Source organism: Diorhabda carinulata, chromosome X, assembly GCF_026250575.1.
Source record: "Diorhabda carinulata isolate Delta chromosome X, icDioCari1.1, whole genome shotgun sequence".
Classification (NCBI taxonomy): domain Eukaryota; kingdom Metazoa; phylum Arthropoda; class Insecta; order Coleoptera; family Chrysomelidae; genus Diorhabda; species Diorhabda carinulata.
Window position 1 is genome coordinate 16,203,180 of NC_079472.1, and position 27,966 is coordinate 16,231,145.

General features: G+C 29.7%; 5 protein-coding genes and 1 long non-coding RNA gene across 9 annotated transcripts; 4 read left to right on the forward strand and 2 right to left on the reverse strand.

Moving 5' to 3' along the window:
* Positions 1-1,095: 1,095 nt before the first annotated feature.
* LOC130900820 (uncharacterized) lies at positions 1,096-1,583 on the forward strand. Its single transcript, XR_009060220.1, has 3 exons — positions 1,096-1,200; positions 1,255-1,371; positions 1,427-1,583. It is a non-coding gene; the product is annotated as an uncharacterized LOC130900820 (long non-coding RNA).
* Positions 1,584-2,252: 669 nt separating this feature from the next.
* On the forward strand, positions 2,253-11,489 carry LOC130900821 (ubiquitin carboxyl-terminal hydrolase 20). Of its 3 annotated transcripts, none has more exons than XM_057811714.1 (10): positions 2,253-2,541; positions 2,862-2,937; positions 2,994-3,110; positions 4,568-4,757; positions 4,855-5,826; positions 6,761-6,966; positions 8,233-8,379; positions 8,450-8,745; positions 8,802-9,570; positions 11,319-11,489. In XM_057811714.1, exons 2-10 carry the CDS (start codon positions 2,866-2,868, stop codon positions 11,424-11,426), a joined length of 2,877 nt encoding a protein of 958 aa, XP_057667697.1. In that variant the 5' UTR covers positions 2,253-2,541; positions 2,862-2,865; the 3' UTR covers positions 11,427-11,489. The 3 variants fall into 3 exon arrangements, with proteins under 3 accessions (XP_057667697.1, XP_057667696.1, XP_057667695.1); XM_057811713.1 differs by having other exon boundaries at positions 2,265-2,522; XM_057811712.1 differs by having other exon boundaries at positions 2,341-2,801.
* A 903-nt stretch (positions 11,490-12,392) lies between these two features.
* Positions 12,393-14,330, reverse strand: LOC130900822 (aldo-keto reductase family 1 member B1-like). Its single transcript, XM_057811715.1, has 6 exons — positions 14,148-14,330; positions 13,925-14,092; positions 13,753-13,869; positions 13,522-13,695; positions 13,248-13,466; positions 12,393-13,193 (listed from the first exon to the last, which is right to left on the reverse strand). The coding sequence occupies exons 1-6, from the start codon at positions 14,220-14,222 to the stop codon at positions 13,014-13,016; spliced, it is 933 nt and encodes a 310-aa protein (XP_057667698.1). The 5' UTR covers positions 14,223-14,330; the 3' UTR covers positions 12,393-13,013.
* Positions 14,331-15,145: 815 nt separating this feature from the next.
* Positions 15,146-16,966, forward strand: LOC130901648 (hsp70-binding protein 1). Its single transcript, XM_057813167.1, has 6 exons — positions 15,146-15,510; positions 15,563-15,743; positions 15,796-16,017; positions 16,075-16,230; positions 16,586-16,794; positions 16,850-16,966. Exons 1-6 carry the CDS (start codon positions 15,322-15,324, stop codon positions 16,895-16,897), a joined length of 1,005 nt encoding a protein of 334 aa, XP_057669150.1. The 5' UTR covers positions 15,146-15,321; the 3' UTR covers positions 16,898-16,966.
* A 5,844-nt stretch (positions 16,967-22,810) lies between these two features.
* On the reverse strand, positions 22,811-24,841 carry LOC130901650 (uncharacterized). The gene is made up of 2 exons (XM_057813168.1): positions 24,592-24,841; positions 22,811-24,538 (listed from the first exon to the last, which is right to left on the reverse strand). Exons 1-2 carry the CDS (start codon positions 24,622-24,624, stop codon positions 24,224-24,226), a joined length of 348 nt encoding a protein of 115 aa, XP_057669151.1. The 5' UTR covers positions 24,625-24,841; the 3' UTR covers positions 22,811-24,223.
* Positions 24,842-25,827: 986 nt separating this feature from the next.
* LOC130900638 (N-lysine methyltransferase KMT5A-like) lies at positions 25,828-27,936 on the forward strand. 2 transcript variants are annotated; one of them, XM_057811380.1, is made up of 5 exons: positions 25,857-26,085; positions 26,139-26,314; positions 26,366-26,556; positions 26,656-26,792; positions 27,391-27,936. In XM_057811380.1, exons 1-5 carry the CDS (start codon positions 26,076-26,078, stop codon positions 27,399-27,401), a joined length of 525 nt encoding a protein of 174 aa, XP_057667363.1. In that variant the 5' UTR covers positions 25,857-26,075; the 3' UTR covers positions 27,402-27,936. The 2 variants fall into 2 exon arrangements, with proteins under 2 accessions (XP_057667362.1, XP_057667363.1); XM_057811379.1 differs by having other exon boundaries at positions 25,828-26,085; positions 26,656-27,936.
* Positions 27,937-27,966: the final 30 nt, after the last annotated feature.

Genomic DNA, 27,966 nt, shown 5'->3' on the forward strand with positions numbered 1-27,966 from the left:
TATACAGCAAAAACACCAAATTTTACACACAATTTAGAATACTTTAAATTTTTTTTTGGAAATTAATATTCACTGTTCAAGTTTATCAACATGAGTAGGTTGCAAAGTGATAAAAAGGTGACGCTAACTACTTTTCATTAAATCAAAAAAGAGCTTTAGTTAAAATTCTGCTTATTTTCCATCTTTTTCCAAATTGCATTTGTTCACCCCACGGCGGCCATTTTTAAATGGGCATCAGCTGATTTTGAAAATTTGTTGGATTGCTCTATGCAAGAGAAGAATAAGTCTCCATTTTGATCTTCGCATGAGTTACAGCGTTACCAAGTGTCCGTTATAATCATAGCGCAGGCATAATTTTCACAAAAATTATGTTAAAATAGGTATTTCGTCCCATTGTCATAAACAGTGCTAAAATAAATAATACCAATATTTAAAATTTATAATTTTATATTAATGATGATTGTGCACCAGCTGGCAGCGCTGTTGTGTTTGTTATTACATCTAATTGAGCTGATTATTTTCTGGGGCTTGTGTTTTCGAAGTTTCTAAAACCTATAGATTACGGTATTTTCAAATTTTCCGCCGAAGGTAAGATCAAAATGGCAGCTAGCAGTATTAGTACGTTCGCGCATAATAACGCTTATTTCCCCCTCCATATCTTTATTATATTTTCGCTGGAAGTAGAATCGTGTGTTTTCACTAAAATCGAAATTATTTCGGCATCTATAAGAATCTTAAGATGTTGCCGCATATCTTGTAGAAAATTATATTTCTCTTAGTTTACGATGATCAATCTCCAGAAAAAAATAAATTTTTGTAACAGTTTCTAAATTCTTATAATAAACAGTTAATAAAATTCCAAAATTATAACAGATCATCATGCAATCAACTTTAATATGAAGTATTTTTGCATTAAATATTTTATAAACAATAATTTCTTCTTTCATAAATAAGGTCGTCTACCAATTATATCCATGCTTTATGATTAACCCTCTATGCTTAAGTGTTTATCTATGGTTAAGATATTTAACGACATTAAAAAACAAACTTCATTAAAAAATTTTCACAATTTTATGAAAAATTATTACGATTTTAGTTAGCCAGTTTAACCATCTACTTCTGTCTTGAAGTTAGCTCTGGCCAACATGCTACTGGACTCATTCCTCCACGAGAAGCACAAAGACATGCCACTGGATTAAAGTGAGTTAAATTTAAAAAAATATATATTCCAATTTTTTATGTGTATATATTTAGCCCCAATAGAGAACAACAACAGTACGCCACTGGTTTAAATCCGAAACCAAAGGCTGAAAGACCAGTTAGAGAAGCACCTACCTTGAAACTATCTAAACCGCATCCTACTGGTTTTAAGTAAGTGAAATCTATATATAACCTACAATATAATCATCTTTTTAATTATTTTCAGCCCTCATGAAGAGCATGTGGTAAAAGGAACTGTTTCTATTGATAAAAAAGAACCTCAAAAGCATTAAACAGAAGTATGGGTTTTATTTTTTAAAACTACTTGAATTATAATCATTATCTTCACTAAATCTATTAATAGATCTTTATTTTATTCAGAACTGTTTTTTATTTAATCAAATCAAACCTTTAAAATATTTATGTTACTGCTATCTATTGTGAATTATACGAAGATTCTAAGTATCAAATAAGTTAATAGATGGCGCACGACAAATAACCTAATGAATATATAAAAAATAAAAATGTTTAATACGCTTTGTTCACGGGCTTAATTCCGAGTAATTCGGTTAGCTCAGTTTTTATTACTGAAAATTCAGAACTGAGCCAATCGCGAGTGCCAATTTTGACAGTGTGCATACTACAGGTCTCTAATAAAGTGATTCGAAATCAGTTCTGTGAATAAGACTATTATTTCACTTGCGTAAAACCAGAAATATGAATCAAAATGCTCAATTTTCATATATATCTCAAAGACTAGAACTGTTAGTAATGTACACTGTCACTTTACTAATTCGAACACTGTATGAAATTTTTTAGTTGTTTTTCAGATTCAAATTTGTATGATTATTACACAGTAACCATTTAGATATCTGTAAAGAAGACAGAAATTGATCATTTTATATGGAAAACGTACTACAGGTTTTATACATTTCATTCTCCGTTGATGAAATTAATAATGGTTAACAAAAGTGTTTGTTATATTACGATGTATGCGTTCGTTGTAAACTGATGACTGATGACATTAAATTGACATTGTTATTTAAAGCTTCGTTTGATATTTTATTCATTAGATGACACTTCACCGAATCGTAAGACGTGATTAGCTGGACAAAAAAAGAATTTAAAGAACGTTGTATGTTAATGTGTGATTATTTACAAAATTCCGTAGGTCACACAACTCTTAAAAAAAAACAATAATGCAAGTGACATGTCACTTTTAACATGGAACGTCAAATTAATAATTAAAACAACTTGAAATTATAATAAAATAATCTATAACAATTTATGTCTGTTGAATTGTATTAGTAATTAATTCTAATGTAAGTTCCTCATACCAAAGTAAGTAGATAAATATATAAAAATAAAAATGTTTTACTTAGTAATAAATTCTTATTATTTAAAAGTCTTACAATATATTTATTTATGTATATTTAACAGTTAGTTATATTTGCGTGATTTATAATGCTGACATAATTCCTAACCTTAATATGTTATAAATCTTGTCATGTTAATATGACATATCAAAAATATATAAATTTATTTTAAATTATGGTGGACATAACTTGATGAAATTTCAGTATAATTATATTATAAGTAAGGTAATTAGTCGCTATTTTCTAAGTAGTTCAAAGGTATCTTATAATGACTGTTATTTCTAGGAAAATGACTATGACTTGTAGTCATGTGGCTGTTGCAGAAAACATTCCAATTTCTACATTATTAAATATTAAGGAGGTAAAAATCACAGATGTCATGTTATTTTTAAATTTAAACAGTATCTTTCATTCCAGTTGATTTGTTCAGATTGTGATTGTCGTGGCCCAAATTTGTGGATTTGTTTACATAAAAATTGTCTAAGGATAGGGTGTGCTGAAAAATCCAATGATCATAGTACTTTACACAATGTGGTAAGTTAATATTTTGTATATGTAACGCACACAGTCTCATGGAAGGAACATGAACATTTTTGACTTAATATTTGACTTCTATCAATTTAAATCAACACAGTTGGATCTGCTGACCTAACTGAAGGTCTACTGCTTTTGGCAACAATTCTTTTTGTTATTTGAAAAAAGCACAAGAAATTGAACCCCATCACACATGAGTATCTCCAGTGGAGTCTGCAGTCGGATGGTCGGGAAATATATGCTTTGGAAGCTGATTCCACAGGCTTTCATTCCTCCAAAAGAAGTAATCCCAAGAAATAGACGTTTCTAGGTGAACTTGGTGTTCTTGAGTCATGAATGCCTGTCAAGTAGATCTTGCAGAATTGGACAGCTCAAAAGAGCATTTGCATTGGTAAAATAAGTAAAACAGAGCCAGCTCAGTGACCTTTCTTCATCTATAAGTGGAATTGCTCTTTACTGTATTGAGCTAATCATCCTCGGGGTATGCTTGGAAAGCAGATTCCAGATTTGTGAGAAATTCTCAAAAAAATGGACTAATCTGGAACTGGTAGAGGATTAGAAGCTATTGTATAGTGTAGAACTTTTTGTTTTTAAAAAGCAAGCACAAGAGATCAAACTCTTGTTTTTGAATTTGAATAGCTCCAGTGGAACCTGCAGTGTGGAGATGCATGTTGATACTGGTCTTGAATTTTTGTAAGTTGTGGCGCTCTGAAAAGACTTGTTTTAGTAGATCCACAGGCTTGCACTTCTTCAAAAGAAGTGGACTCAATAAAATTGACATTTCTAGGTGAACTTATTGTTCTTGAGCTACGTCTGCCCATCAAATTGATATTGTAAATACTGCTCTAAAAGGAATATGCTGGACATCTTAGATTAGCATCTGCAGTGGTGCAAGCAATACTCAAAGTTGAACGAATTAGGTCATTGAGGATTAGATGCTGTTTCAGAGGGTTTTTGAAAAGGGTACAAGTTTTTGTGAAGCTGCCTTAGCTATTTCAGCCACATGGCTATGCCAGGACATATTGCTCCCAATGAAAGAACATAATGCCTTTGCTTCATTCTCAAAATTGGTATCGGTGGTAGTGATCTGTTGTTGTCAAAGGGATTTGGTGTTAGCTGAGCTTATTGGGGCAGATTTAAACAACAATACCAGTTTGCTATTGTAGATAAAGTAGATAGATCAGTTTTTAGTTTTAATGAGTGGATCATTGATGCGTAGGAGGAAATGAATAGTTGACAAGATGTCTGGGGAACATCAGTGATGACTTGGAACTTTTGTGTAGCTATTAAGCTAGTCTATGAGTGTAAATCATAAATCTTAATTTAATTAAATATAGTTTATCAATCTGAAATTAGTGCAGTTCGACTCAGGTCGTTTTTCTGAATCTATTGGCATGAAATTTAGAACAAAATTCATTTTTTTTAAACAGAAATAAAATCATAATGGTTAATTTTAGAATAACCCCTCACATTGTGTTCATATGAACTTATCGACGAATAGAATATGGTGTTATGAATGTAAAAGAGAGGTTTTCATGTATACCCAAAGTTATGACAGTGATCAAGAAGTTGAAACATACACAGCAAGATCCAAAGATTCAGGACACGGTAGTTACAGTACTTTACGTACCAACACACCAGAAAGAGGTACAGTTTCAAATAAATTAAATGAACTGCAAGTTTCTTCTAAATTTCTTATAAAATGTGTTTCAATTACTGATTATTGTGATCTATTCTTATCTAGTTTCGGGTCCTGTGCTGGATAGGGCGGCAAGCTTAACAGTAGGCATGAGTGGTGACGGTTCAGATTCTAGTGAAGGAGACGTTGAAGAGGATTACCCAGACTATGCACAAGAACGTCCTTGCGGTCTGGTAGGACTTCAAAACATAGGCAACACTTGTTATATGAATGCCGCCTTGCAAGCTTTAAGCAACACCAAACCTCTAACGAAATTTTTCCTGGAATGCAGTTACATGGTACATTTATTGAGCGATGGAAAGAAACCTGGATTGAGTCGCACCTATCAAGCTTTGATGAGAGATATTTGGATAAAAAATATTACTCAAGGTTACGTTTCACCATCTGGGATATTGTATGGTATAAGAAACGTACACGCGATGTTTAGAGGGTATCAACAACACGATACGCAGGAATTTTTGAGGAATTTCATGGATCAATTGCACGAAGAGCTTAAACAAGTCGCTCCGTTCGAACCACCGATGTTATCATCGCCGAATTGGAATTCCGGTAACCCCGATGCAGATACTTTCAGTTTAGCTATGGAAGAACCGATTTCTGCACCATTTGTCAGTTCGGGTTACGATTCCAGCGAAGGGGAATATGAAACGTGCGATTCTGGAGTGAGCGAACGTTCTAGTTTGAGCGACGACACCGAAAGACCGCCGAATAATGCGAAACGAAGATTGAGTAGATGCGGAAGTCCGAACAGGAGACAAAGGCAGAGGTTGCATAGTAATTCTGTCATCGATAGTCAACCGACAACTTCAAAAGTATCAAATAATAAGAAACAACCAAAGTATCGTTCAATAATATCTGATATATTCGATGGGAAGTTGTTGTCATCTGTGCAATGTTTGACTTGCGACAGGATATCTAGTAGGATAGAAACGTTCCAGGATCTTTCGCTTCCCATTCCTTCTAAGGATCATCTGGTAGTTTTACATGGGCGGACTTCAGTGCAATCTACAGGTGTAGGTAAGTATAGAAATTGATTATTTTCTAATAAATATATAACACAGTTACAGTAGAACAGTTAGAAACTAAGTAGAGATTTATAAAGTACTACCTAGGTGGAGAAAATGGAGCAAATATGAAGTATTTGATATATTTCTCAACTTTAGTTTCAGACGAAGAAAAAAAAAATAGAGGTATCTTTAAGGTCTTGTATCTCGAAAACTAGTAGTAGAAAGAATTCGAAAATTTGACAGTTTATGAAGCAAAAGTTCCTAAATAGACTGAGCATTCGAATGAATCTACATATTTGAGGGTTTCAGAGATATTAGAAAATTTATAGGACCATGTTATTTGGTTAAATTTCTAATGAGTTAATAAAAATACATACCAACTTTAAGGTCTTGTATCTCGAAAACTAATGCTCGTAAGGATTCGAAAATTTGACAGTTTATGAAGCAAAAGTTCCTAAATAGACTGAACATTCGAATGAATCTACATATTTGAGGGTTTCAGAGATATTAGAAAATTTATAGGACCATGTTATTTGGTTAAATTTCTAATGAGTTAATAAAAATAGATGTCAACTTTAAGGTCTTGTACCTCGAAAACTAATGGTCGTAAGAATTCGAAAATTTGACAGTTTATGAAGCAAAAGTTCCTAAAAAGACTGAACATTCGAATGAATCTACATATTTGAGGGTTTCAGATATATTAGCAAAAATATAGGACCATGTCATTTCTTTTATCAAGATTTTAGAATTTTACAGTTTAAGAAGCAATTTTTTTTCAGTAGATACAGCATTAAAAAAATTTGTATATTCAACCAATTTGGAAATACTAATAATTTTTTAATAATTATCTAAATTTCAATTATTGTCTCTTCTTATTATACATGCCTACATAATACTGAAAGTACATCAAATATTTGTATGTTTTTTGATTTATTTTCTCATAGGTGCTACATGTTCAGAAGCTTTAATGCCCGTACAAGACGGTTGGGTGTCTTGGATATGGTCGTGGTTCAGGAGTTGGTTCTATGGACCAACGGTAACCTTACACGACTGTTTAGCCGCATTTTTTAGCACAGATGAATTAAAAGGGGATAATATGTACAGTTGCGAAAAGTGTAATAAATTACGAAACGGAATTAAATTCAGTAAAGTGAGTCTTTTTTTTTAACTAAATCACCTTAATAAATTTGTCCAAGAAAATGGGTCATCTAATGCGAATTCTGGAGGTTTCAACATAAATTACTTTAAAGTAATAAAAATGACAAAGTGGTTGGAAATGACTAATGAAAAGTGTTTACCCAAAATTTTGGAAAAACTATTAAAGTTGGAAAAAAAAGTTCAAATTAAAGTTGTAGATCTTTTAATTTTCCACAAAAATGGTCCTTTGAATTTTTTTGCTATTACTGATATTTAAAAAGTTGGGGTGGTTAGGGTAAAACGGAAAAAAATTAATAAAGTGTTTTCCAAAATTATGCAAAAACGATGGAATGTAGAAAGGAAAACTTCAAATTAAAGTTTTAGATCTTTTAATTTTCCACAAAAATGGTCCTTTGAATTTTTTTGCTATTACTGATATTTAAAAAGTTGGGGTGGTTAGGGTAAAACGGAAAAAAATTAATAAAGTGTTTTCCAAAATTATGCAAAAACGATGGAATGTAGAAAGGAAAACTTCAAATTAAAGTTTTAGATCTTTTAATTTTCCACAAAAATGGTCGTTTTAATTTTTTTCTACCAGTAATATTAACAGAGTTAGGGTGATTGGAGTTAAGGATTGATAATTACATTTAAAATTTGTAATTCGCTAGAGAAGTGCGATTTTGACAAAAAAAATATTCGTACACTTTTGAACAATTATAAATTTTTAATTCAGATAATTATCTTCAATTGTTTATAACAAATCTATATCAAATGGAAATATCAAATTTTTATTTTCAAGTATTTTGTTGCATAAGTCAAAAACCAAAAAAAAATCCCATTAAACGGTTATAACTTTGATGTGAATAATAAAAAAATATTTTTTAATTAAAATTCATAACTACTTGAACATATTCAATTGCAATTTTCAGCAAGTTATGATATTTTAAAGCTATGATTATCATACCTTAGCGCTAACCTCCTTAACTTTGTAAATATCAATAATAGCAAAAAACTTCAGAGGACCATTTTTGTGTAAAATTGAAAGATCTACAACTTTTATTTCAAGTTTTTTTCTTCTAGTTTCCACCGATTTTGCACAATTTTAAAAAAACACTTTATTGATTCTTTTCCCTTTTACTCTAACCTTTAAAATTTAGAAAAAAAATCTTTTCACAAATTATTTTCCCTGCACTTATTTTGAAAATGAAGAAAACTTACCCAGAATTTGCAGTTGGAGCTCCATTGTCTAGAACTACCTTTAAATGTATCGTTATCGCAGGTTTTACAATTGCCTGAAGTGCTTTGTATACATTTGAAACGATTTAGGCACGAATTGATGTTCAGCAGCAAAATTTCATCCGTAGTCAGCTTCCCATTGAAAGGTTTGGAAATGAGGCCCTACTTACACACCGATTGTGTATCTAAGGTAAATACTTTTACCAAAACAACAATTTCGTCTTTTTCAAATTAATTACAGTTTTAAAAATAAATTTCAGGTATCATCTTACGAATTATTTTCCGTTATATGTCACCATGGTACAGCCGGCGGTGGCCATTATACTTGTTTCGCTTTAAATTCCGGTCAATGGTACGAGTTCGATGATCAATACGTTACCAAAGTTTCACCGGATAAAGTACAAAGCTGCGAAGCTTACGTACTTTTTTATCAAAAAGTCAGTACCACCGCTGATGTAGTTAGAGACGCAGCCGAAAGGATATTAGAGTCTACACCGGAAACTAGAATTGGAGAGAGCGTTAAAAGGACTTATATATCAAGACAATGGACGAATCGGTGAAAAAACTTGATTATTTCGTCAATAAATCTTTAGTCTATTCGAATATTTTTAGGTTTTATTACTGCGCCGAACCGGGAGCAATAGACAACTCGGATTTTTTGTGCCAACACGGTGCAGTCGACCCCGAACACGACATCGATATCCACAAAATCGCCATGGTGGTGCCTTACGACGTTTACCAATATTTACACAGTAGATTCGGCGGATGTCCTCCCTTTACCGACTTAACAGTATGTCCCGCCTGTTTGGCGATGCAAAATCGACTATTATACGAAATGGAAACGTTTTTACAAGTTAGCCGAGAGGCTCAAGCGTTAACCACCCCTCAAACGCATTATATGTCAACTTCTTGGTACACCCAGTGGCACAATTTTGTGCAAAAACGAACTCGAGAACCTCCAGGACCGATCGACAATTCGAAAATCGATCCGGAACAACTGGATCTCGAAGAAGCTGCGGAAGTACCGGAAAGTTTATGGAAATTCTTCCATAACATCTATGGTGGCGGACCTGAAATTAGAATAACGCCGACGGATCTAACTGAAAGTCCTAACTTTCGAACGAAGTATCCTGAAAATGTGGATAGCGAAGAAAGTATACCGGATGTGGTCGATAAACGATCGTACGCGGTGAAAGGACGGGAGAATTGGATAAAGGAAGATAAAAGCGTTTACGGACAAGGCGAACCGATAGAAATCAGAGATGATGCCAAACACGAAGACAGTATAAATGAAGATGCAAAAGAATTGGGTAATAATGTAGAAAATAACGTTGAAATGAGTGTAGAAGATGACGGAGTAGTCAGCAGCGATTCTGTTAAAGTAAGTAAGAAAAATTTCATTTTTTTTCAGTTTTAAATTTTTGTTTTTTTCTAATAATACCTAACCTAACCTAACCTAAACAAATGGTCAGTCAAATATGTCAGAATTTTTTATGAATCACCCTGTATTATTTAAAATATTATTACAACTTATATACAGGATAATGTAAAAAATTAAAAGTCATAATGTAGATATAAATAATTAGAATCCCCTGTATAATAACAAATATACCAATATTTTTTTCTAAAACACCCTGTATGTTATTTTAAATTGAAAATCCCCTTCATTTCTCCTTAATAAGATACAGAAATATTTGTTACTACATTTTAATTACGTTTTTTATTGAAACACCCTGTAGTTTATATAAAATATCATTACAAGTTGTATAGAGGGTGCATTTCCCCTCAAAAAAATATCTAAATATTTGATACTACGTTATAATTACTTTTTTTAAATGAAACACCCTGTAGTTTATTCTAAATATTATTATAAGTTATATACAGGGTGTTATAAATATTAAAAGGTGATAACGTAGACATAAATCATTAGAAGTCCCTTTATAATAACAAATATGTTGGTATTTTTTATGAATCGCCCTGTATTTTAATTTAAATTAAAAATCCCCTGAATTTTTCCCTAATAAGATATTTGTGTATTTGCTAGTACGTTATAATTATGTTTTTTAATAAAACACCCTGTAGTTCATTTAAAATACCATTAAAAGTTGTATACAGGGTATTCAAAACAAAGTTGAAAGCTAAAATGTCGATATAAATCGTAACAAGTCCCTGTACAATAACAAATATGTTAGTTTTCTTATTATAAGCACCCTATAGTTTAATTCGAATTAAAAATATTCTTTTAACAATGTAAAATTATATGTTATACAGGGTATTTAAAAAGTTGTAACCAATATTGTCGGCAAAACATATTACAAGTTAAACGCCCTGTATAAAGGCAAATATTTACAAAAGCAACGATGCATTTGATCCATAGTTTTACAGTGATCATCAAAATTCGATAAAACAATTAATTTTGCTAATGTTCGTTATATTTAATAAAGGGCGAGTCAAAATGCAAATTCAGTTTTTTTATGAATATTTTAAATTGGACAACCCTGTATTTAATATTTTTTTTAATCAAACTAGGAAGTTTTGACGATATTTCAAATTGTATGGAAAAATTTAAGAAGTAAATTTTTTTTTGTTTGATGTAATATTTAGAATCTTTTCAAAGCATTAAAACTATTGATAAAATTTTTTTCTCAGCAACGTAGTGAACCCAACGACTTATTTCCTATCCATAGTGAACCCGATGACCAATTTACTACCCATAGGGAACCACGATCAATTTTCTATTCGTAATGAATCCAACAACCAATTTCCTATCCAGAATGAATCCAACGACCAGTTTCCTAACAGACCAGTGAGAAATAACAATTAATTGGCCAGTTAACGACTGAAATAAAGAATATTTTTCGTCTGGGGGCTATATTAAAACGTTCCTATTACGTTAACCTCAAAATATTATTGGTTGAATCTATCAATCTAAAAATGACTTGAAGCCTGTTTAGACTTTATCGTATGTCATTTTGAGCATAAGAAATATGAATTTTATTTTTTATGAATGAATGAATTTTATGATTTTCTTTGTTTATTTTGACTCACCTTGTATTTGATGTTTCTATCTATTTATTTGACATTTTTATAATAATTTTTGATTTAGTTAATTCCTTTTTTGTATCTCAGATGCCAAATAATTATGTAGATAACCTTTCGGAGGATACGGAAAAAGAAGAGAAAGAAAAAGCGGAAGTCAGACCTCACAAGCGGCATAGGAGAAGAAGAAAAAATTGATGTACAATAATTAATGATAAATATGCGATGAATTAAAAATTTTTCGACAACGTTTAACAAAAATTGTGTTTTGTTTGTTTATTTTGTGTATTTTGTTGAGGATGAAGTGTGGGTGAATATATTGTAAGATATTTTAAAAAAAGTTCTATATATATATATATATTTGTGTCAATTTGTTGGATTATTTATTTTAAATAAACGGCAATAGGTTTTGTTTTTTGTTTAAAATTGCTTTCTTCAACCCAAAAATCACTTTGCTTCATGAAGACTTATCAAAACTTGAAAATCTAAGATAATTCTATTTCCTCCTGTAACTTTTTCTTTGGATATTTAAGTATATGGTTATAAGATAGACGTATTCTTACTTTGTTCAAAATTATCCAAAAAAATTGCAGTGGCTAAAAAATTTTTATTGAAATAGTTGTAATTTAAAAAGTCAAAATTTCAAATTTGAAACCTTGATTTTGGGCTGAATCGTCTTGATTTTGGGTCTCTTTCATTAAAATTGGTTTTTAACTGACCAAAATCTTGATTTTAGAAATTTTGAAGTTTTTCGCTTTTACTGATAGTTACAGAGTTAGGGCGGGCGTTATGGTAAGATTGGAAAAAATTAAAGTTTTTTCAGAATTTTGGAAAAACGGTGAAGATTAGAAAAAAAACCTCAAATAAAAGTTATAGATCTTTCAATTTCAAACAAAGATGTTTTGGTCCCCTAAGTTTTTTTCTATTACTGATATTTACAAAGTTAGGGTGGTTAGGGTAGTAGCAATAGGTCTTTTTCCAAAATTTTGGAAAATCGATATAAACAAGGAAGAAAAAGTTTAAATAAAAATTGTAGATCTTTCAGTTCCACACAAAAATGGTAATTTGAAGTTTTTTGCTCTAACTGATATTTACAGAGCTAGGGCGTTGAGATTAGAAATAAATTTCGTAAAAATGGTAAAAGTTAGAAAGAAAATCTTCAAATAAAAATTGTATATCTTTTAATTTTTCACATAATTGTTACACTAACATTTTTCAGGTTACTGATTTTCAAAAAGTTACAGTAGCTATAGTTTACAAAATTATCTCCCACCGAAAAATTATAAATTTGTAATTAAGACATTTCTTCTAATAGTTGATAACAAATTCATAACGAAAGAAAATCTATTAACTTTCTTTATTAACTATTTTGTTGATAAAACGTTTTGATTTTAGGTTTCAATTTAATTGAAACTGGTATTTTAACAAAAATCTCGACGCTTCAACTTGAATATGATCTTCATCAAAATTAAAATGCTTTGCTGAATGATGATGCAAGTTTTCAATTTCATTCATTATATTTTAATGAAAAATGAATTTATATGGAAAAATCAGGGAGTAATTTCTATTAAAAAAACTCTTGTAATTAAAAAAAAAACTAAAATCAAGAAGATTCATAAACAGAAAGAGGTGAGATACCGAAAAAACATTGATGTTTAGATATATTATGATCAAAAATGTGTCAAAGCCAAAGAAGTTTGAAATATCCTGTCAAGATATTAATACAAAAAAACAACCTGTTTCCAATCTAAAATAATTTATCACACAAAATAAATCAGAAGATTATTAAAAAGGATAATATTTGTGGTCTTTATACTGCAGCATGGCAGAAACTCTAGCACCCTTATTACGAGACTTTAAATACTCTATTTCCTCACAATCAAGATCGAAATCAGTAATCTCGAAATTTTCTTTTATTCTTGTGGGATTCACAGACTTTGGTATAACACTAATTCCTAATTCAAGCTAAAAATAACAATTATTGTCTTAAATTGAAATATAATGGTGTTATTTTCTTACCAAATATCTTAATATGATTTGCGGTGCGGTTTTATTATACTTTTTGGCAATTTCAATAACCTTAGGATCTTGAGCAGTAGGTCCAGGATAATTAGGATCCCGGCTATTCCCAAATCTTTCCAATGGACAAAACCCTGTCACTACTATACATTTATCTTGACAAAATTTAATAAGTTCAGGTTGACTTAAATTAGGATTAACTTCAATTTGGTTTACAACCTAAAATATAATTCTAATTATTTATAGGTTACTTCATTTTAGAGTCACAAGTTACAGGTTTTATTTTACAATTCTGCAAAACTCTGTCAATTTGTTGTTTGTTAAAGTTTGAAAGTCCAATACTTTTTGCTAAACCTTGAGTGACACATTCTTCCATTCCCTCCCAAGTTTCTAAATAATCAACATCACTATAAGCTGAACTATCAGTTGGTAGCAGCTCAGCATCTTCCTTCAAAAACATTTATATAAAATATTAAAAATATGCTAGGATATACTGAAAACTCACTTTAAATGCAAAGGGCCAATGTATAAGATACAAATCGACATAATCTAATTTTAATAACTTTAGCGACTCTTTAATTTGAGGTACCACAAGATTTTTTTGATGAAAATTATTCCACAACTAAAAAAATTAATAAAAGTGCGTATATTCGAAAATATTTTTATTATATACTTACTTTAGTGGTAATAAACAAATCGTCTCGTTTTACTTTACCACTTTTTAGTATATTCACTAGAGCATCTCCTATTTCTTTTTCGTTTCCGTACAGTTTAGCAGTATCTATATGTCTATATCCTATACTAATTGCATATTCAACGGCATCTTTAACTTCATTTGGAGAGGACTTTACGAAAATGACTTAAAATGATGTTTTTAATTGAATTTATTATAATAGTTACCTTATAAGTTCCCAGTCCTATAGTAGGTATAGAAAATCCGTTATTAAGTTTCAGAACTTTTGGTATTTTTGACATTTTATTAATTAAATAAATTACGTAATTAATTAATTTGTATAAAATTTGAAAATGACTTCAAATTCACCTAACACGTGATGTTTTGTTTATTTGGCGAATATATGATTCAAATGAACTACCGCGAAAAGCAAAACTGGTATAGTTCATTTGAACTACTGAAAAAAGATATTTGAGGAAATAATTTCTTGATAGATTATTTTTTATTGAATAAATGAGAATTATTCATAAGAAACCAATTAAATTTAAAAGTTATTTGATTGTAAAACATTTCTGGAGCTCATTAATTAAACCAAATTTAAAATAAATCTACAGTCGATGGTGATTTTAGATCAAGCCTATCACCTATCAGCTGATTGCGGATCCTAATTCAGAACGAGATTTGTTTTATTAGAGTTCAAACATTGAGAAAATTTAAATTCAATTTTATTTGTTTTACAGTAATTTCATACGTTAATTTAATTTTTTTTCTAGACTTTAATTCAGTTGTGTGATAGATTTTGAAAGCTTAAATAATTATTGTTTTGTAGTTATCAGCGATTTACCATCAAACCTATTTTGCAACAAATTTCTATACCAGAAAACTCATTTTTATATTGAAGAGCACAAAAAGTACAAAAGTGGCAAGTCTCAGTAACTCGTTTAAATTAATAAAAATTATTTAAAAAACCCGTATACGTGGAATTAATAACGTTTAAAGTTAAAAAAAATAAATAAGTGTACGGGATCCGGATTACTTTCCGAACATTAAGATCATGATCGGGCTAACCCAATCAAAATACCTGAAAACCCCATATGTTTTATTGTATTATTAAATTTGTATTATAGCGTTTAGTAAATAGAAAATTATTTATTCACTTTTATTTTACTTTGAAGTGCACACGCCTAGGTATTTTTAGTGCGGTTATTAACCAATCTTTCAATTGTGAAGTCTCATCTCTAGTTAACCAGATCAAATTGATTTGACATTTCTATACATTCGATTGTTAATTATCATAACCTGGAATAATCTAGAATTTTTAAATCCGCAATAGTTTGTGAAATTTGTGTAAAAAGGGCAAATTATCGTGACACGTAGAGACAAAATTTTAAATTGATTGTAATGCCTGGTGTTAATACAAGTATGGCCTTATTACCAACAGATGAGTCTTCGAATGTACAAAATCAAGAATCTACTCGATCTCAACCAAGACAACCTTTAAGTCTGCAAGGTCTTTTACGTTTTTCTATGGAAGCAACAAGAGCAGAGGATGCCCCATTTAATGGAGAATTATTACCAATGGACGAAGAAGTAAGAAATTTAATTCAACTGTTGATTTTAAATGAAATATATTAATTTCTAGAGAAAACAGTTTCTCGAAAATGCCTTGAAATCGATGACAGTGGATATAGTGGAAGTTCTTCAAAGACAAATACAGTTACTGAGGGGTGTAGAATCTTTGGAAGCACATGAGGATAATACGAAATATTTAGAAGCTATAGAAACTATTTTAGAATATGTTGATAACATAGATATTGCAAACGGTAAGTATTCTATACAAAATATTTACTAAATAATTTAATTTTCATTTTAAAGATTTTCACAAAATCGGTGGTTTTACAATACTCTATCCATGTCTCAAATCTTCCGATTGGAAAATTAGGGCGGGAGGATGTGAATTATTAGCAGTTTTATGTCAAAACAACCCATATTGTCAACAAGTAGTACTAGATAATGAGTTCGTACCAAAACTATTAACCATGATCAACACTGACGACGACGGGCAAGTAGTAACAAAAGCAGTATATGCACTAAGTGGTAAAACAAGAACTTTATATCTAATATTAAAATGTGTTTATCATAATATTATTTTAGGTATCATTAGAGATAATCCAGAAGGTGTTTCTCAACTAATTAATTACAATGGTTTGTCCATATTGATACAATGTTTGAAGAGTAATCATGAAAACGTCATTATAAAATCTGCTTTCCTCATGGGAGCTTTGTGTAGATCATCCCCTAAATTAAAAGGTAGATTTTAATCTTTTTTTTGTTCTTAAAGAATCTTTGTATGTTTAAAAAAAAATTATGAAATTGCTAGATTCCACAGTATTGGAAATATGAGGCTTCGAAGTTGCTCAATCATTAAATGAAAAACATAAGCAGGTTTAAAAAATCATTGGGACTGTAATGATTAAAATATTGAGCTCAAATTTTGAAAGGATATTTGTGAAGGATCTTTGTATAATGAAAAAAATTGTGATGTTGCTTAGAGTTATGGATTTGGAAATATGGGGCTTCAAACTTGGTTCAAATATTAATGAAAATCATACGATTTATTGAAATCATTTCTGCTAAAGTAATTGAAAAAAATTACAATTTTCAGATGATTTGATTGCATTAGGTTGTATACCACAACTGATTTCCTTAATTTTAATGGATCATTCTCCTAGTCATGAACATGTTATCTTATTATTGGTCACAATTCTTGAAGATAAACCAGAAGCTGTGGTCCAATTCAAGAATTATTCACCGAACATTAAAGAATTTTTACAGAGGTATCTGGCCACAGTTAATAATAAGGAAGAATATTATGTAAGTGCGAAATTTGTTGAATCGTTAGGATGAAATGAGAATTGCATTTTTTTAGGAAGAAGAAAATTGTTGCAAACGACTTTTACACATGTTGCAATCGTAAATTTCATCACTTAATCTAAAGAAATATTTTTTTTAAACATTTAAAATTTAATAATAAATATTTATTACTTAATATTGATTTATTAATCCTATTTACTAATTCACCTGCGTATTAATTAAAAGGGTAATTTTTTATTGTCATTTCGATTTTTTGTTTTCAGAAAAACGATTTTAGTAAAATTTTTTTATTTGGCGAATTTTTGACAAAAAAATTGGCTGGCCGAACAAGTGCAAGCAGTACAGTGAGAACTAGTTCTCTTGCACTGCTACTAAGAACAGCACACTAGCTCTGATTCTGCTATAAAGAACGTTTTAGTGTACACTTCCTCGACTAAGTCTGCCAGTGCAGCTACAAAGAACAAACATACTATTTCAACTAATCAGCATATTTCGATTATACTGAAAAGCGGTGTTGCCAGATTTTCTTAGATATTAGCTGTTATATATGAAATTCAGTAGAATAAGCAAATTACATATTAAGAAATGTTTTTTTTTTAATTTGAGTTCAATTAAATATCGCATTTTTTAATTTCAAAATATATTAATTCCGATAAAAATAACTAATAGTCAAATAATAACTACTTACTTTATTTAAGATTCTATAGTATACAAGAACAAATTTTCACAACACTTAATAATAATAAACTTTTAAGTCATCTCGATGTTTTAGAATGTTACGTCTTCAGAAATATTCTGATAATTCAAATTTTTTTCTGTTGTAGATTCACTCAATTTCTCTAACATTTCTTGAACTTTCAAAAACTGTAATTTCGTTTTATGTACTTCGAATCTCATAAATACTATGTTATTGTGCATTTCCATTATTTTCTGACTGTAAGTTTGTATTTTTTGTATCATATCTGCGTAAATCGTATCGGTGCAATTTTTTTGTAATTCGATAAGTTGTAATTCTTTTTCAAAATTATTTTCCATTGCTAGCAATCACTTTTCAAACACGTAAACCAGTAACCGCAATTCTATTTAGCAATAGAAATGTCAACAATCACGACCGTCAAATGTTTCGAACATATAATTAGTAGATTTAGCCTACTATGATCAGTTCAAAAATTTAACCTGTTTTATGACAGATGACATAAGGTTAAATTTTTAGTTTAGACCCCTAGGTGGCAGGTAAAATAATGAAAAAGTAAAGAAGTCTGGACACAAGTGATCGTTCACGTGATTGGTTGGCCTCCAGATAAGAAATTAATGACAGCTCCAATAAGAGAATCGCTCGAAACAGTGGCCAATTCAAAATAATGAAATTACAAAAAGAAACGAATTAAAGGATTAAGTATTTATTCAATATATTGTTGTATTTCGAATTCATGTGTGAAGATGTTTACATTCGCGAGACAATTTGGCAGGGGAGATCGACGCTGCGCGGAGGAAATAGAAAAGGATACAGAGTTCTCTTTCTTACTCAGGGGTGTTATAGCTCGTGTCCACACTTTCATATACAGGGACTTTACGAAAAATTTAATAGATGTCAAGTTATTTTACTTATAAAAGTTATGCATTGCGTTATTATTCTACTAATTGATGATTAGTTTAGCGAAATTGTGATAATAAATATTATATTTTATTACGAGTTTAATAATGTAATATAATGTAATACATTTCCACATTATTAAAGTAAAATTTTTAATATTCGTTATGCAATAATTATAAAACATGTTAGCATGCAGTATTATTTAGAAATAAAAATTTTTTTTTATTAATAAATAGCATATTATATATTATTATTAAAATATAGATGATTTTTGGATCAATTTCTACTAGATGTATATAGGGTGGATTAAAAAACACTAAAATTTTAAATCGTGTTTAATTTTCAACAAAAGTATATTTATAAAAACAATAGGGTGGTTTTAATTACATTATGCAGATAGGTAGTTATTATATTTAATTATTGTGCTAAAAATTGTATAGGAAGTTACATATATATATATATGAAAGGTGTATATTGTGCCTAAGATTGAGCAAATAGATGTTCCATCTAAATTCATATTTAACTATTGTGTTATCTACAAAAATATCCATTTTGTAATTGACACATGAAGAAAATATTTTTTAAAATTATAAAAACAATAATTAGAGAAAGGAAATTTATTTCTGGTAATGGAATATCCAATCAGTTATTAAATAGTTCATTCCAATACGTATTTAACAAAATATTAGATTGCAAACTTAATTTTTTTTAATATCTAGTATATTTTTATTGTATCTACACAAGTTATAACCGCAATTTATGGTATATAATAATAAAAAAATATAAATATTTATGTTAAAGAATACAAATAGATATAGTTTTTTAAAAAATTGATATGATCTCATTTTTATTATTTGGACTATTGATGGAACAAAAAATTGAAACTTTCAAACGTTTAGAAACCTCTTTACGCGGTTGCCAATTTGTTAAAAGTACTTAAATAAATAATTTTTCATTCGAAACAATACAATTTATCCATCAGGTATCAAAGTAGTAAATACGAATCATCACCAGGTATATCTAGGAACAACCCATTGTGGTTGAGGTTGAGTTTTTCTGTGTAGGAATACGATTAATAGATAAACGGGACTTCAAAGTACTTGATACTTATCAATATATTTTAAAATGCGTCCAAACCGTTAACAAATAATATCAGTAAATCGATAAGTCGTCAAATTAATATAGCAATCGAAATATTAAACGAAAATAATATTTCTAGATACATCTCAACATCACGAAGACTGTCGCGCGTATGAGCGAGGTTGCTGCTTGCTTGGCGGCATTCACAGGTGCGCGCGCCCCACTCGCATTCACCTCTGTGCGCTCTACGGTTATTTATTTCAACCTTAAGCCCCATCCACAAGCTTGTGTTCGGCATCGGTGTCGGTTTTTCTTGTCAGATCAAAGAATATTCGGTAAACAATTTGCGATATATCCACACGTTTAGCAACGATCAGTAATTTTTATTTCATGAATTTGTAATAAAAATAAATCAACCCAAAGCTACCACAAGCTCGTCATCCGCCATGTTTGCCGATCCGGAACGTTCGCCAAGTACGTGGATTCTAAATACACTGTTTACACCACCACTACATCAACACTCACAATTACACGCGTTTAGATAACCAGATATCGTCTGCAGAGACTGAAGTTTATCGAAGCGCTCGTTAAACAGTGTAATTGTGAGTGTCGGTGTAGTGGTGGTGTGAACAGTGTATTCAATATGAATATCGCCAACGGTTCCAAAAATTCTATGGATGGGCGATTGTGGTTGGTGTTTAGGACTTTGTTTATCACAAGCAATGTTCGTGATCAATAACCAACGTGTGGATCATATGTGATTACAAAGTAATTTATACAGTTGATGTATCTAGAAAACTAGATTGAAATTGCTAAATATTTCAGTTTTTCCGTAATTAATACACTAAAAACTAATTGTAATCAAAATTTGAAGCTTCTATCTTTACTAGAAGTTTTAATGATCGATCGGTCAGTGAGGAACTTTGACTAGTTATAATTCTTAAGGTACTGGTTCCAATTGAATGAAATTTGAAATATACCGTGTTGATACAATGCTTACTTAGTTGCTACAAATGCAGGCTTCTAGTTTAATCAACAACAAAGTTATAAGGGGCCAAAAAGAATCGAGAAAAGTGTGGTACGGCCCTGTCGCTTTTTTTCTCGACTTGGCGTGGATACCTTGCTCCCAGAAAGAGGTAACCTGTTGTATTTTGGAAACCATTGATTGTACAAATTGGGAGACAATTTCTTTATAACAAAGATACTGTATAGTTTTGTTTGTTGATGTTGAAATTGATCAGATTCTCTTACACAACTTGTACAATTTTTTCTTGTATGATTAGTTTGTAAGTTGTAAGATACAGCGATTTACGTCTCTTAATCAAACAACATTTAGAAAAATAGAATTATCTATATGCAAATATAATACATCGTCGTCCAACTATTCAAAAATATTAATGTATTGACAAAACGATAAAAATACATACATACTTTGGGCACATTCAGCCTTGAAATTATTAACTACGTCCTTTCTCAAGTTTAATAACAATTTTTTCTTGTTTCTTGTAAACAAATTATACAGTTTGTTTATTAGAATATCCACAAATAACAACAGCTTAAAAAAATTGTCAACCTAATGTAACTACGAAGCAAATCGAACATTGTCCGCGATTTAGTGAGTTGATGTCGTTTCTGCGAAAGTCTGAGGAGAGAATTTGACGCACGAACGAAAAGTACCCATCACGACCAATCGTATTTACTCACGTAAAAGTATACAGTTAATATTATGTAACACATTATACGTACTAAGCCGACGACCAAATGAATATGACAGACGAACGAAAAAAACCGATCACAACCAATCATATTTATTCTACGTAAAAACACGGAGTTAAAATTAACTCTATGGCATCGAATTGATAAATCTTTATAGAGTTCGATGCTCTATGGTGAAAGTCATTTCATGCATACTAAACGACAAATGTCAATTTATGACACATTGGAATAAAATATATAGCAGAATGAGTTTTATTTATTAGGTTTATTCCAACCTGCTAGTCTGGACCGTTCTTGGAAGCGTTTATAGATATTTTCTGCGCAATCTCCGGCTATGCATGGTTTTTGTATCAACCAAGTATGGAAACGGTTCACAACAGACCTAAGTCGCTTGGAACGCAAAACAGAATCGTTCGTATAAGGGTTGGAACACGTAATCTCTATTGCGCAGAATCGTTACTGTACCAAGTACGGTGTTTTGATGGGTTGGAACAAAACTATTAATCCCTATGTTTGCGCCCGCGCTGACGATTTCATTGACTTTAGATTCAACTTTACGTTGGCTAGGGGTTAAATAATGCTGAACGTAAACTAGGGCTTCAATTGACTTTTATACTTGACAAACTTTCAACATTTAACATAGATATTAAATATTACTTGAAATTGTTTTTTTTTCTGTTTTGTATAAAATGAAACAAAAAAATTTTAACGGGAATGTTTTTGATGATATTTGTGCCAGATATTTTTGAAAACACACTATACAACATGCAAACACTACATACAACAATATCAAACGATAGAAAATAAAACATGCGGTAAAGCCAAAACATTTAATTAAATGATAATATTAAAATAAATATTTTCAATTCATTTTATAAAAAAATTATTTCAAATGTAAATAAATATTTGAAGTTAAATGAGATATTTAGATGCTGTTAACTCGCATTGATTAGAATCTAACCTAAAAGTCGTGGTACTAATTTCAGATCTTATAAACCATTTTTCAACAAAAGAAAGTTGATAACAATATGTAATGATTTAATAACAATTTAATTAACAATTATTCGTACCGTATCAAACCTGAATGAATATTTGATTCGAGAAACTATATATTGAATATGAAATAAATATCTTAGTGATTAGAAGAAACCTGCTTGGTTAGGTTAGGATAAATATTTGTTACCTTGGAATTGATATAACCAGTTATATACACGGAGAATCGAGGTAAAATGACAAGTAGTCAAAGCAAATAAGGTCGATGGATGTTTTCAGAACGTAGTATGGGGAAACAAATTTACAAACATCAGACGTAGATAACAACAGTGAATAGGTAAGCGTAAGAAAAATGGAACGACAGACGATAGATTCGTAAAAATCGTGAGGAATAAATCTCTAATTGGAACAAGAAAAACAATAATTTGAATTCACCATTTTGACTATTCCATAATATTTCTTAGTAAGATTTATGTCTTTTGTGATTATTTAAATAATTCTTAATGTCGTTAAAGTTTACAGGATGAAAGTTTTTGAGGTTGTGTGCTGTCTAGGGGGGAAATAAATATGTAATAAAAAGGAATTGATGAAGTACACCCCCTTATATTTATTTTTTATTAAAAAACTAGATAGTGACAGTGAGTGGAAATTAGTTTATTGAACTGATAATAATGTTTGCAGACAATATGAAAACTTGTAATTATAACACGTAATTGAGCTGAAAAAAATTTTCACTCACTATGAACAATCTTTAATTTATAAATAATAACGTTTTATTATCTGAAATCGAATAATCGATTTCTAGGATCGATATGTTGTACTAATTCGACATTCGATTTTTTCTGTTTTGGTAAAAATATGATTACTCAAAAACTTGTGAGATGGCTGGTGTTTCCGAACAAATCTCTACATGTAATAGACTTTTAATGGAAAGGGCTCAAATGAAGAATGTTAACATTATCGCATGCAAATGTGCACTTAAATTTTGATCTTATCATCGCAAATGATGAGCGAAACCGCTTGGGTTCCAGTAGACTTGTTATTATCAAATTCTATCGAATAACTAAGAAAGAAAGAATCGAAACTAGAAATATAAATCCCTACAATTTGATTGATGATACAAAACAATCAGATTTTGGTTTTTATTTCATTTTTTTCTCGAGGCAGTAAAAAAATATTAATTCTTCGATTTTTTATCAAATAATTTTTTTAATTTGTAAAAATTTTTTTTCAAATTGCTCATTTTTGTATGTATTACTTTCTGAAAAAAAAAAGATATTATTTGAAAACAATTTTTAAGTACAGTTTTTGAAGACAAATCGGGGAATTAATGGTTTCGGGATTTTTTTTTAAACGACAAAAAGTTTTGAAATCTTAGGTTAGGTTAGGAACTTGGATTCCATTATTTCAAATGTGCCGGAAAAATTAACAGAATGGGAAAAAATATTGAAAATATTAATTTTTCGTTTTTTAAGACCAATTTGTGGTAGGCTCTAATTATCACTATATTTTAGTTATTTAAGTCATTAAAAAGACCTATAGCAGAAAGATCAATATTTTGGTCCACCCAGTATATTTCAAATTGAGGTTTAGCAACACATATATTATTAAATTAGTTTTTTATTCATTAAATTTGAATTGTGCAAAAAAATCCATTTTTTATCAAGTATCAAGATAAATTCAATACATTTAAAATGTAAATGCGCCGAAGAAAATATATTTATAAAAACTGAAATTTATCTTATTTAATGTATTTTCCAAAGCCAACAATTAAATTACGACATTATTAAATAGAAAAGTGGAATTTAAATGAATATTTTCACTAAGGAACGAAATATTTACATATGTAAAAAGTATTTTTAACAATGGAAAAGAACGTCAAAAGCATAAACTACATCCGTTTCGAGACCCATCATATATGGGTTTTTTTTCAGTTTGAAACTACTTGAACAAAAATAAGCAAAAAGCTGTTTGAATTCTGGTCCTCTACAGTTTTGTACCCAATTGGTTTATTTTGCTAAACTGCTGTGAAAATACCTTTCTTCCTTATTGACCTTTACCAGTTTCGCTCTTAGAAGAATGACCTGATTTAGCAGGAGTTTGTGAGATTTTTTCCTTCAAAGTGTTGAATTGTGCTTGCATAACTTTAAGTTGTATGTGTAAAGAGCTACTTAATTGCCTTTGGAGGTCTTGAACTTCCAATATTTCTTTACGAAGATTTTGATAGTTTGATTTCACTTCTCCTACCGATTTTAATAAATCATTTACTTCGAGTTGTTCTACATTTTCGACGAAAAATTCGTTCTCGATATTACTTACTTGAACTACTAAAGTGTCCATACGTTCATCAGTCTTTTTCATCTAAAAGAATAACATTTAAACGATTTGTGTATGAGTTGGACCATGAAAAGCACCTTATTTTCAAGTTCTTCTACTACTTGATCCATTCTAATAATTTAGACACTTTCTAAAAACAGTATTCATAACAAAATGTATAAAAAAGTAAATAGTTTATTGTTTATTTCCCGTTATCACAGTAAACCCCTGACCCGGAGCCCTTATTCTGTTGAAAAGCATACTCCAGATATATACTCCGAAATACACATCAGTACTAAGATTTATATACTCATCAGTACCCTGGCCAATGAAAATGACGTCACGATTAGCATTTGTTAACTTATTTCAGTGCATTGACGTATATATCGGCGCCAAATTTAAACTAAGGATCGTGTTTGATTCATAGAGTTAATATAAAAGATAGAGAACTTGTTTAAGGAAACTGGTAGAGAAAAAAAGAGCATCGGAAAACCACTGTATATATCTCTCTACTACATACAATTTGCCATAACGTTGAAAGGAAGAAAATAGCAAGTCCCTATTTTAAAAGCGATAGAAAGTGGTAAACCGATGGACTTTCTTTCTCTCTTCCAATAATAGATTTCCATTTTTTCTATCTTTATCTATGGTTTTCTTACAACGTATATGTTCCCAAAATTGAAATAGTTCTAAAGGTAACCAAAATTCAATAAGGAACAATTTATATAATATTTTCTCTCCAATTAAATAGGCGCATTTAACGTAAACGAAACTGACGCCATTTTGTTAATGATTGGTTACAAGTAAGATGTTTCTGTATTAATTAAACACAGCATTAGTGGAAGTTTTCATTTCAAATATTCTGGAGATTGACATTTGAGATACCAAATATATATTTTTTCCACTTATGTATTAATAATACAACAGGCCACAATTTATTCTGCAAATACAATAATCTCGACGAATTGCTGGCATCCAAATTCTTGACCAGCCTCAACTTATGACGCATACATATATTGTCACAACCCCTATCCAGATATTTCTGTATTTCGACACGTAGGGATCAGATCACTGATCAGTTATTATATATTTTTAACTATGAATGAATAATTAATAATAATATTCAATATGTATTTCATTTGAACAACAAAGTTGTATGAAATTTGAAATCTAAATATTGCTTAATTACGAAGAATAGTTTATGATTGGTTAATTTTGATGACAAATCAATCATCTAACCAATCTTGAATTATATATTGCATTATTTATATTCTATCTTTATCCTTTTCTTAAACATTAGATTGAAGTAAGACAAGATTAAACGGAAATTGGATATGCATTTCCGAAATCACAAGGCGCGTTATCTGCCATTATACTGTCAATTGTGTACACAAGATAAGAGAAACTAAAAACAATAATAATATAGAGTCTTCCATATTTTTAAATACTTACGTATATTATGAATTTAAAGAGAAAATACTTTAAATTTATGCATTTAATATTCGGTAATGCATATTAACATATAAGTATTAAAGAAATAATATGTTTATTTGTTTGATTTAAACTATTACATAAAATAAGGATGGTTAGAGGTAAATACAAATTACATATTTAGTTTGTATAGGTTATGAAGCAATTCTTTTAGCAATTATCAAACCTAAATATATAAAAAAGAAACAACTAGTTTCCGAGCAAAATCACAAATTAACGGAATATTTTAATATTAGAAAATCGGATAGGAGGACTAAACGAGAGGTTTTAGAAGAAAAAAGACGACTTATAGAATTTGCTTTACGTAAAGGTGTTGAGGATGGACTAGAGGTAACTAGTATAATTATTTTTTTAATCTATTCTGAAATTACATTATTTAAGGTCAAATATAGCGAAAATAAAGGTAGGGGTGTATTTGCGACTAGAGAGTTTGTTAAGGGAGAGTTTGTAGTAGAATATAGTGGAGAATTGATTGATATACACGAAGCTTACATACGTGAACAAAGATACGAAAAAGATGAAAACATGGGATGTTATATGTATTATTTCAAATTTAAAGAACAGCATTATTGGTAAGTTTATATATATATATATATATATATATATATATATATATATATATATATATATATATATATAGAGTTAAAGGATTGCAGTTTATTCAATTTTAGTATTGATGCAACAGAAGAAACCGGTAGATTAGGTAGGTTAGTGAATCATTCTCGAAATGGTAACTTACAAACTAAAACGATTTTGGTCGACAGTATACCGAGGTTAATACTAACAGCTAAGACTTATATAAGACCTGGTGAGGAACTTTTATATGATTATGGTGATAGATCAAAGGAATCATTGGAACATCATCCTTGGTTAGCACTTTGATGGTACAAAATATTAAACTTTAACATTTTTAAAGTTTTTTTTACATAATTTCATCACCTCATTTACTTCTATTTATTTATTTATTTGAATATTTCTCCTTTTTATCTGAAACTTGGAATTAATTGTATCAAAGTGATAGATATTGCTAAATTTGTATAAATTGAAGATTTCTGTGGTTTTTTTCATTTCATATAATTTTTCTATTCTTTGTAATACTTTCTGCTAAGTTTGAGTCCCTTTTTGTTTTATATTTACCTGTTCATAGGGTAATTTGTAATTTTTCTGAAACTGGTTTATATTTTTCCGAAATATTGATATTTTAATAAAAAACAAACATAATTTGATTCTATTGTAATAATTGAGTATATTTTGTCTTCAAAGGTCAAGTCTATTTCAGGAACAAAGTGTTATTTTGTTTACAGTCTTATTTTCCTCAACTTATGCATGTTATCATTGTGAAATAGTACATAAATATCAAAGTTTGTTTGAATCCGTTGTGTTTCATTGAATTATATACTTTGTAGGTTGTTTCTAGTGTGAAGGTTTGGTAGCAAATACATCCACATACTGGGTTGATCGTTATAATTGTTGAAAATCAATATGACAATAAAATATTTTATTGATTTTAGCGATACTCTTAAATTAGGTTAATTTTTTGAAGAGAGTATATTTATTTGTTTCTATATGTTTGTTTTATAATTTTCTTGCAAAATTTTCTTTTTTTGTATAAATTTTTTGTTAACTTCCTATTATTGTAACTTTACTATTTCACATACATCAGGACTGTATCAACCCCATAAAAGTGTAAATTCCAACAAACAACTTTTAAATTCTGAAATCATTTTTTTGATAAGATTTTTATAGTTATACTCATTTCAAATCATCAAAAAAAATTGGTAAAATGATTTTTTCAATAAAATCCAGTATTGTATATATAGACGAAATATACATACATACAAATATAATGTTGTAAATTTAATTGTTTACATACAAATTTCAGTTTTTTATAATTAATTATAAAGCTTTTTTGTGTATCATCCTTATTAAATTAAAATAAAACTTTTTATGAATATTTGTTTTTTTTTAGTATAATTTTATTT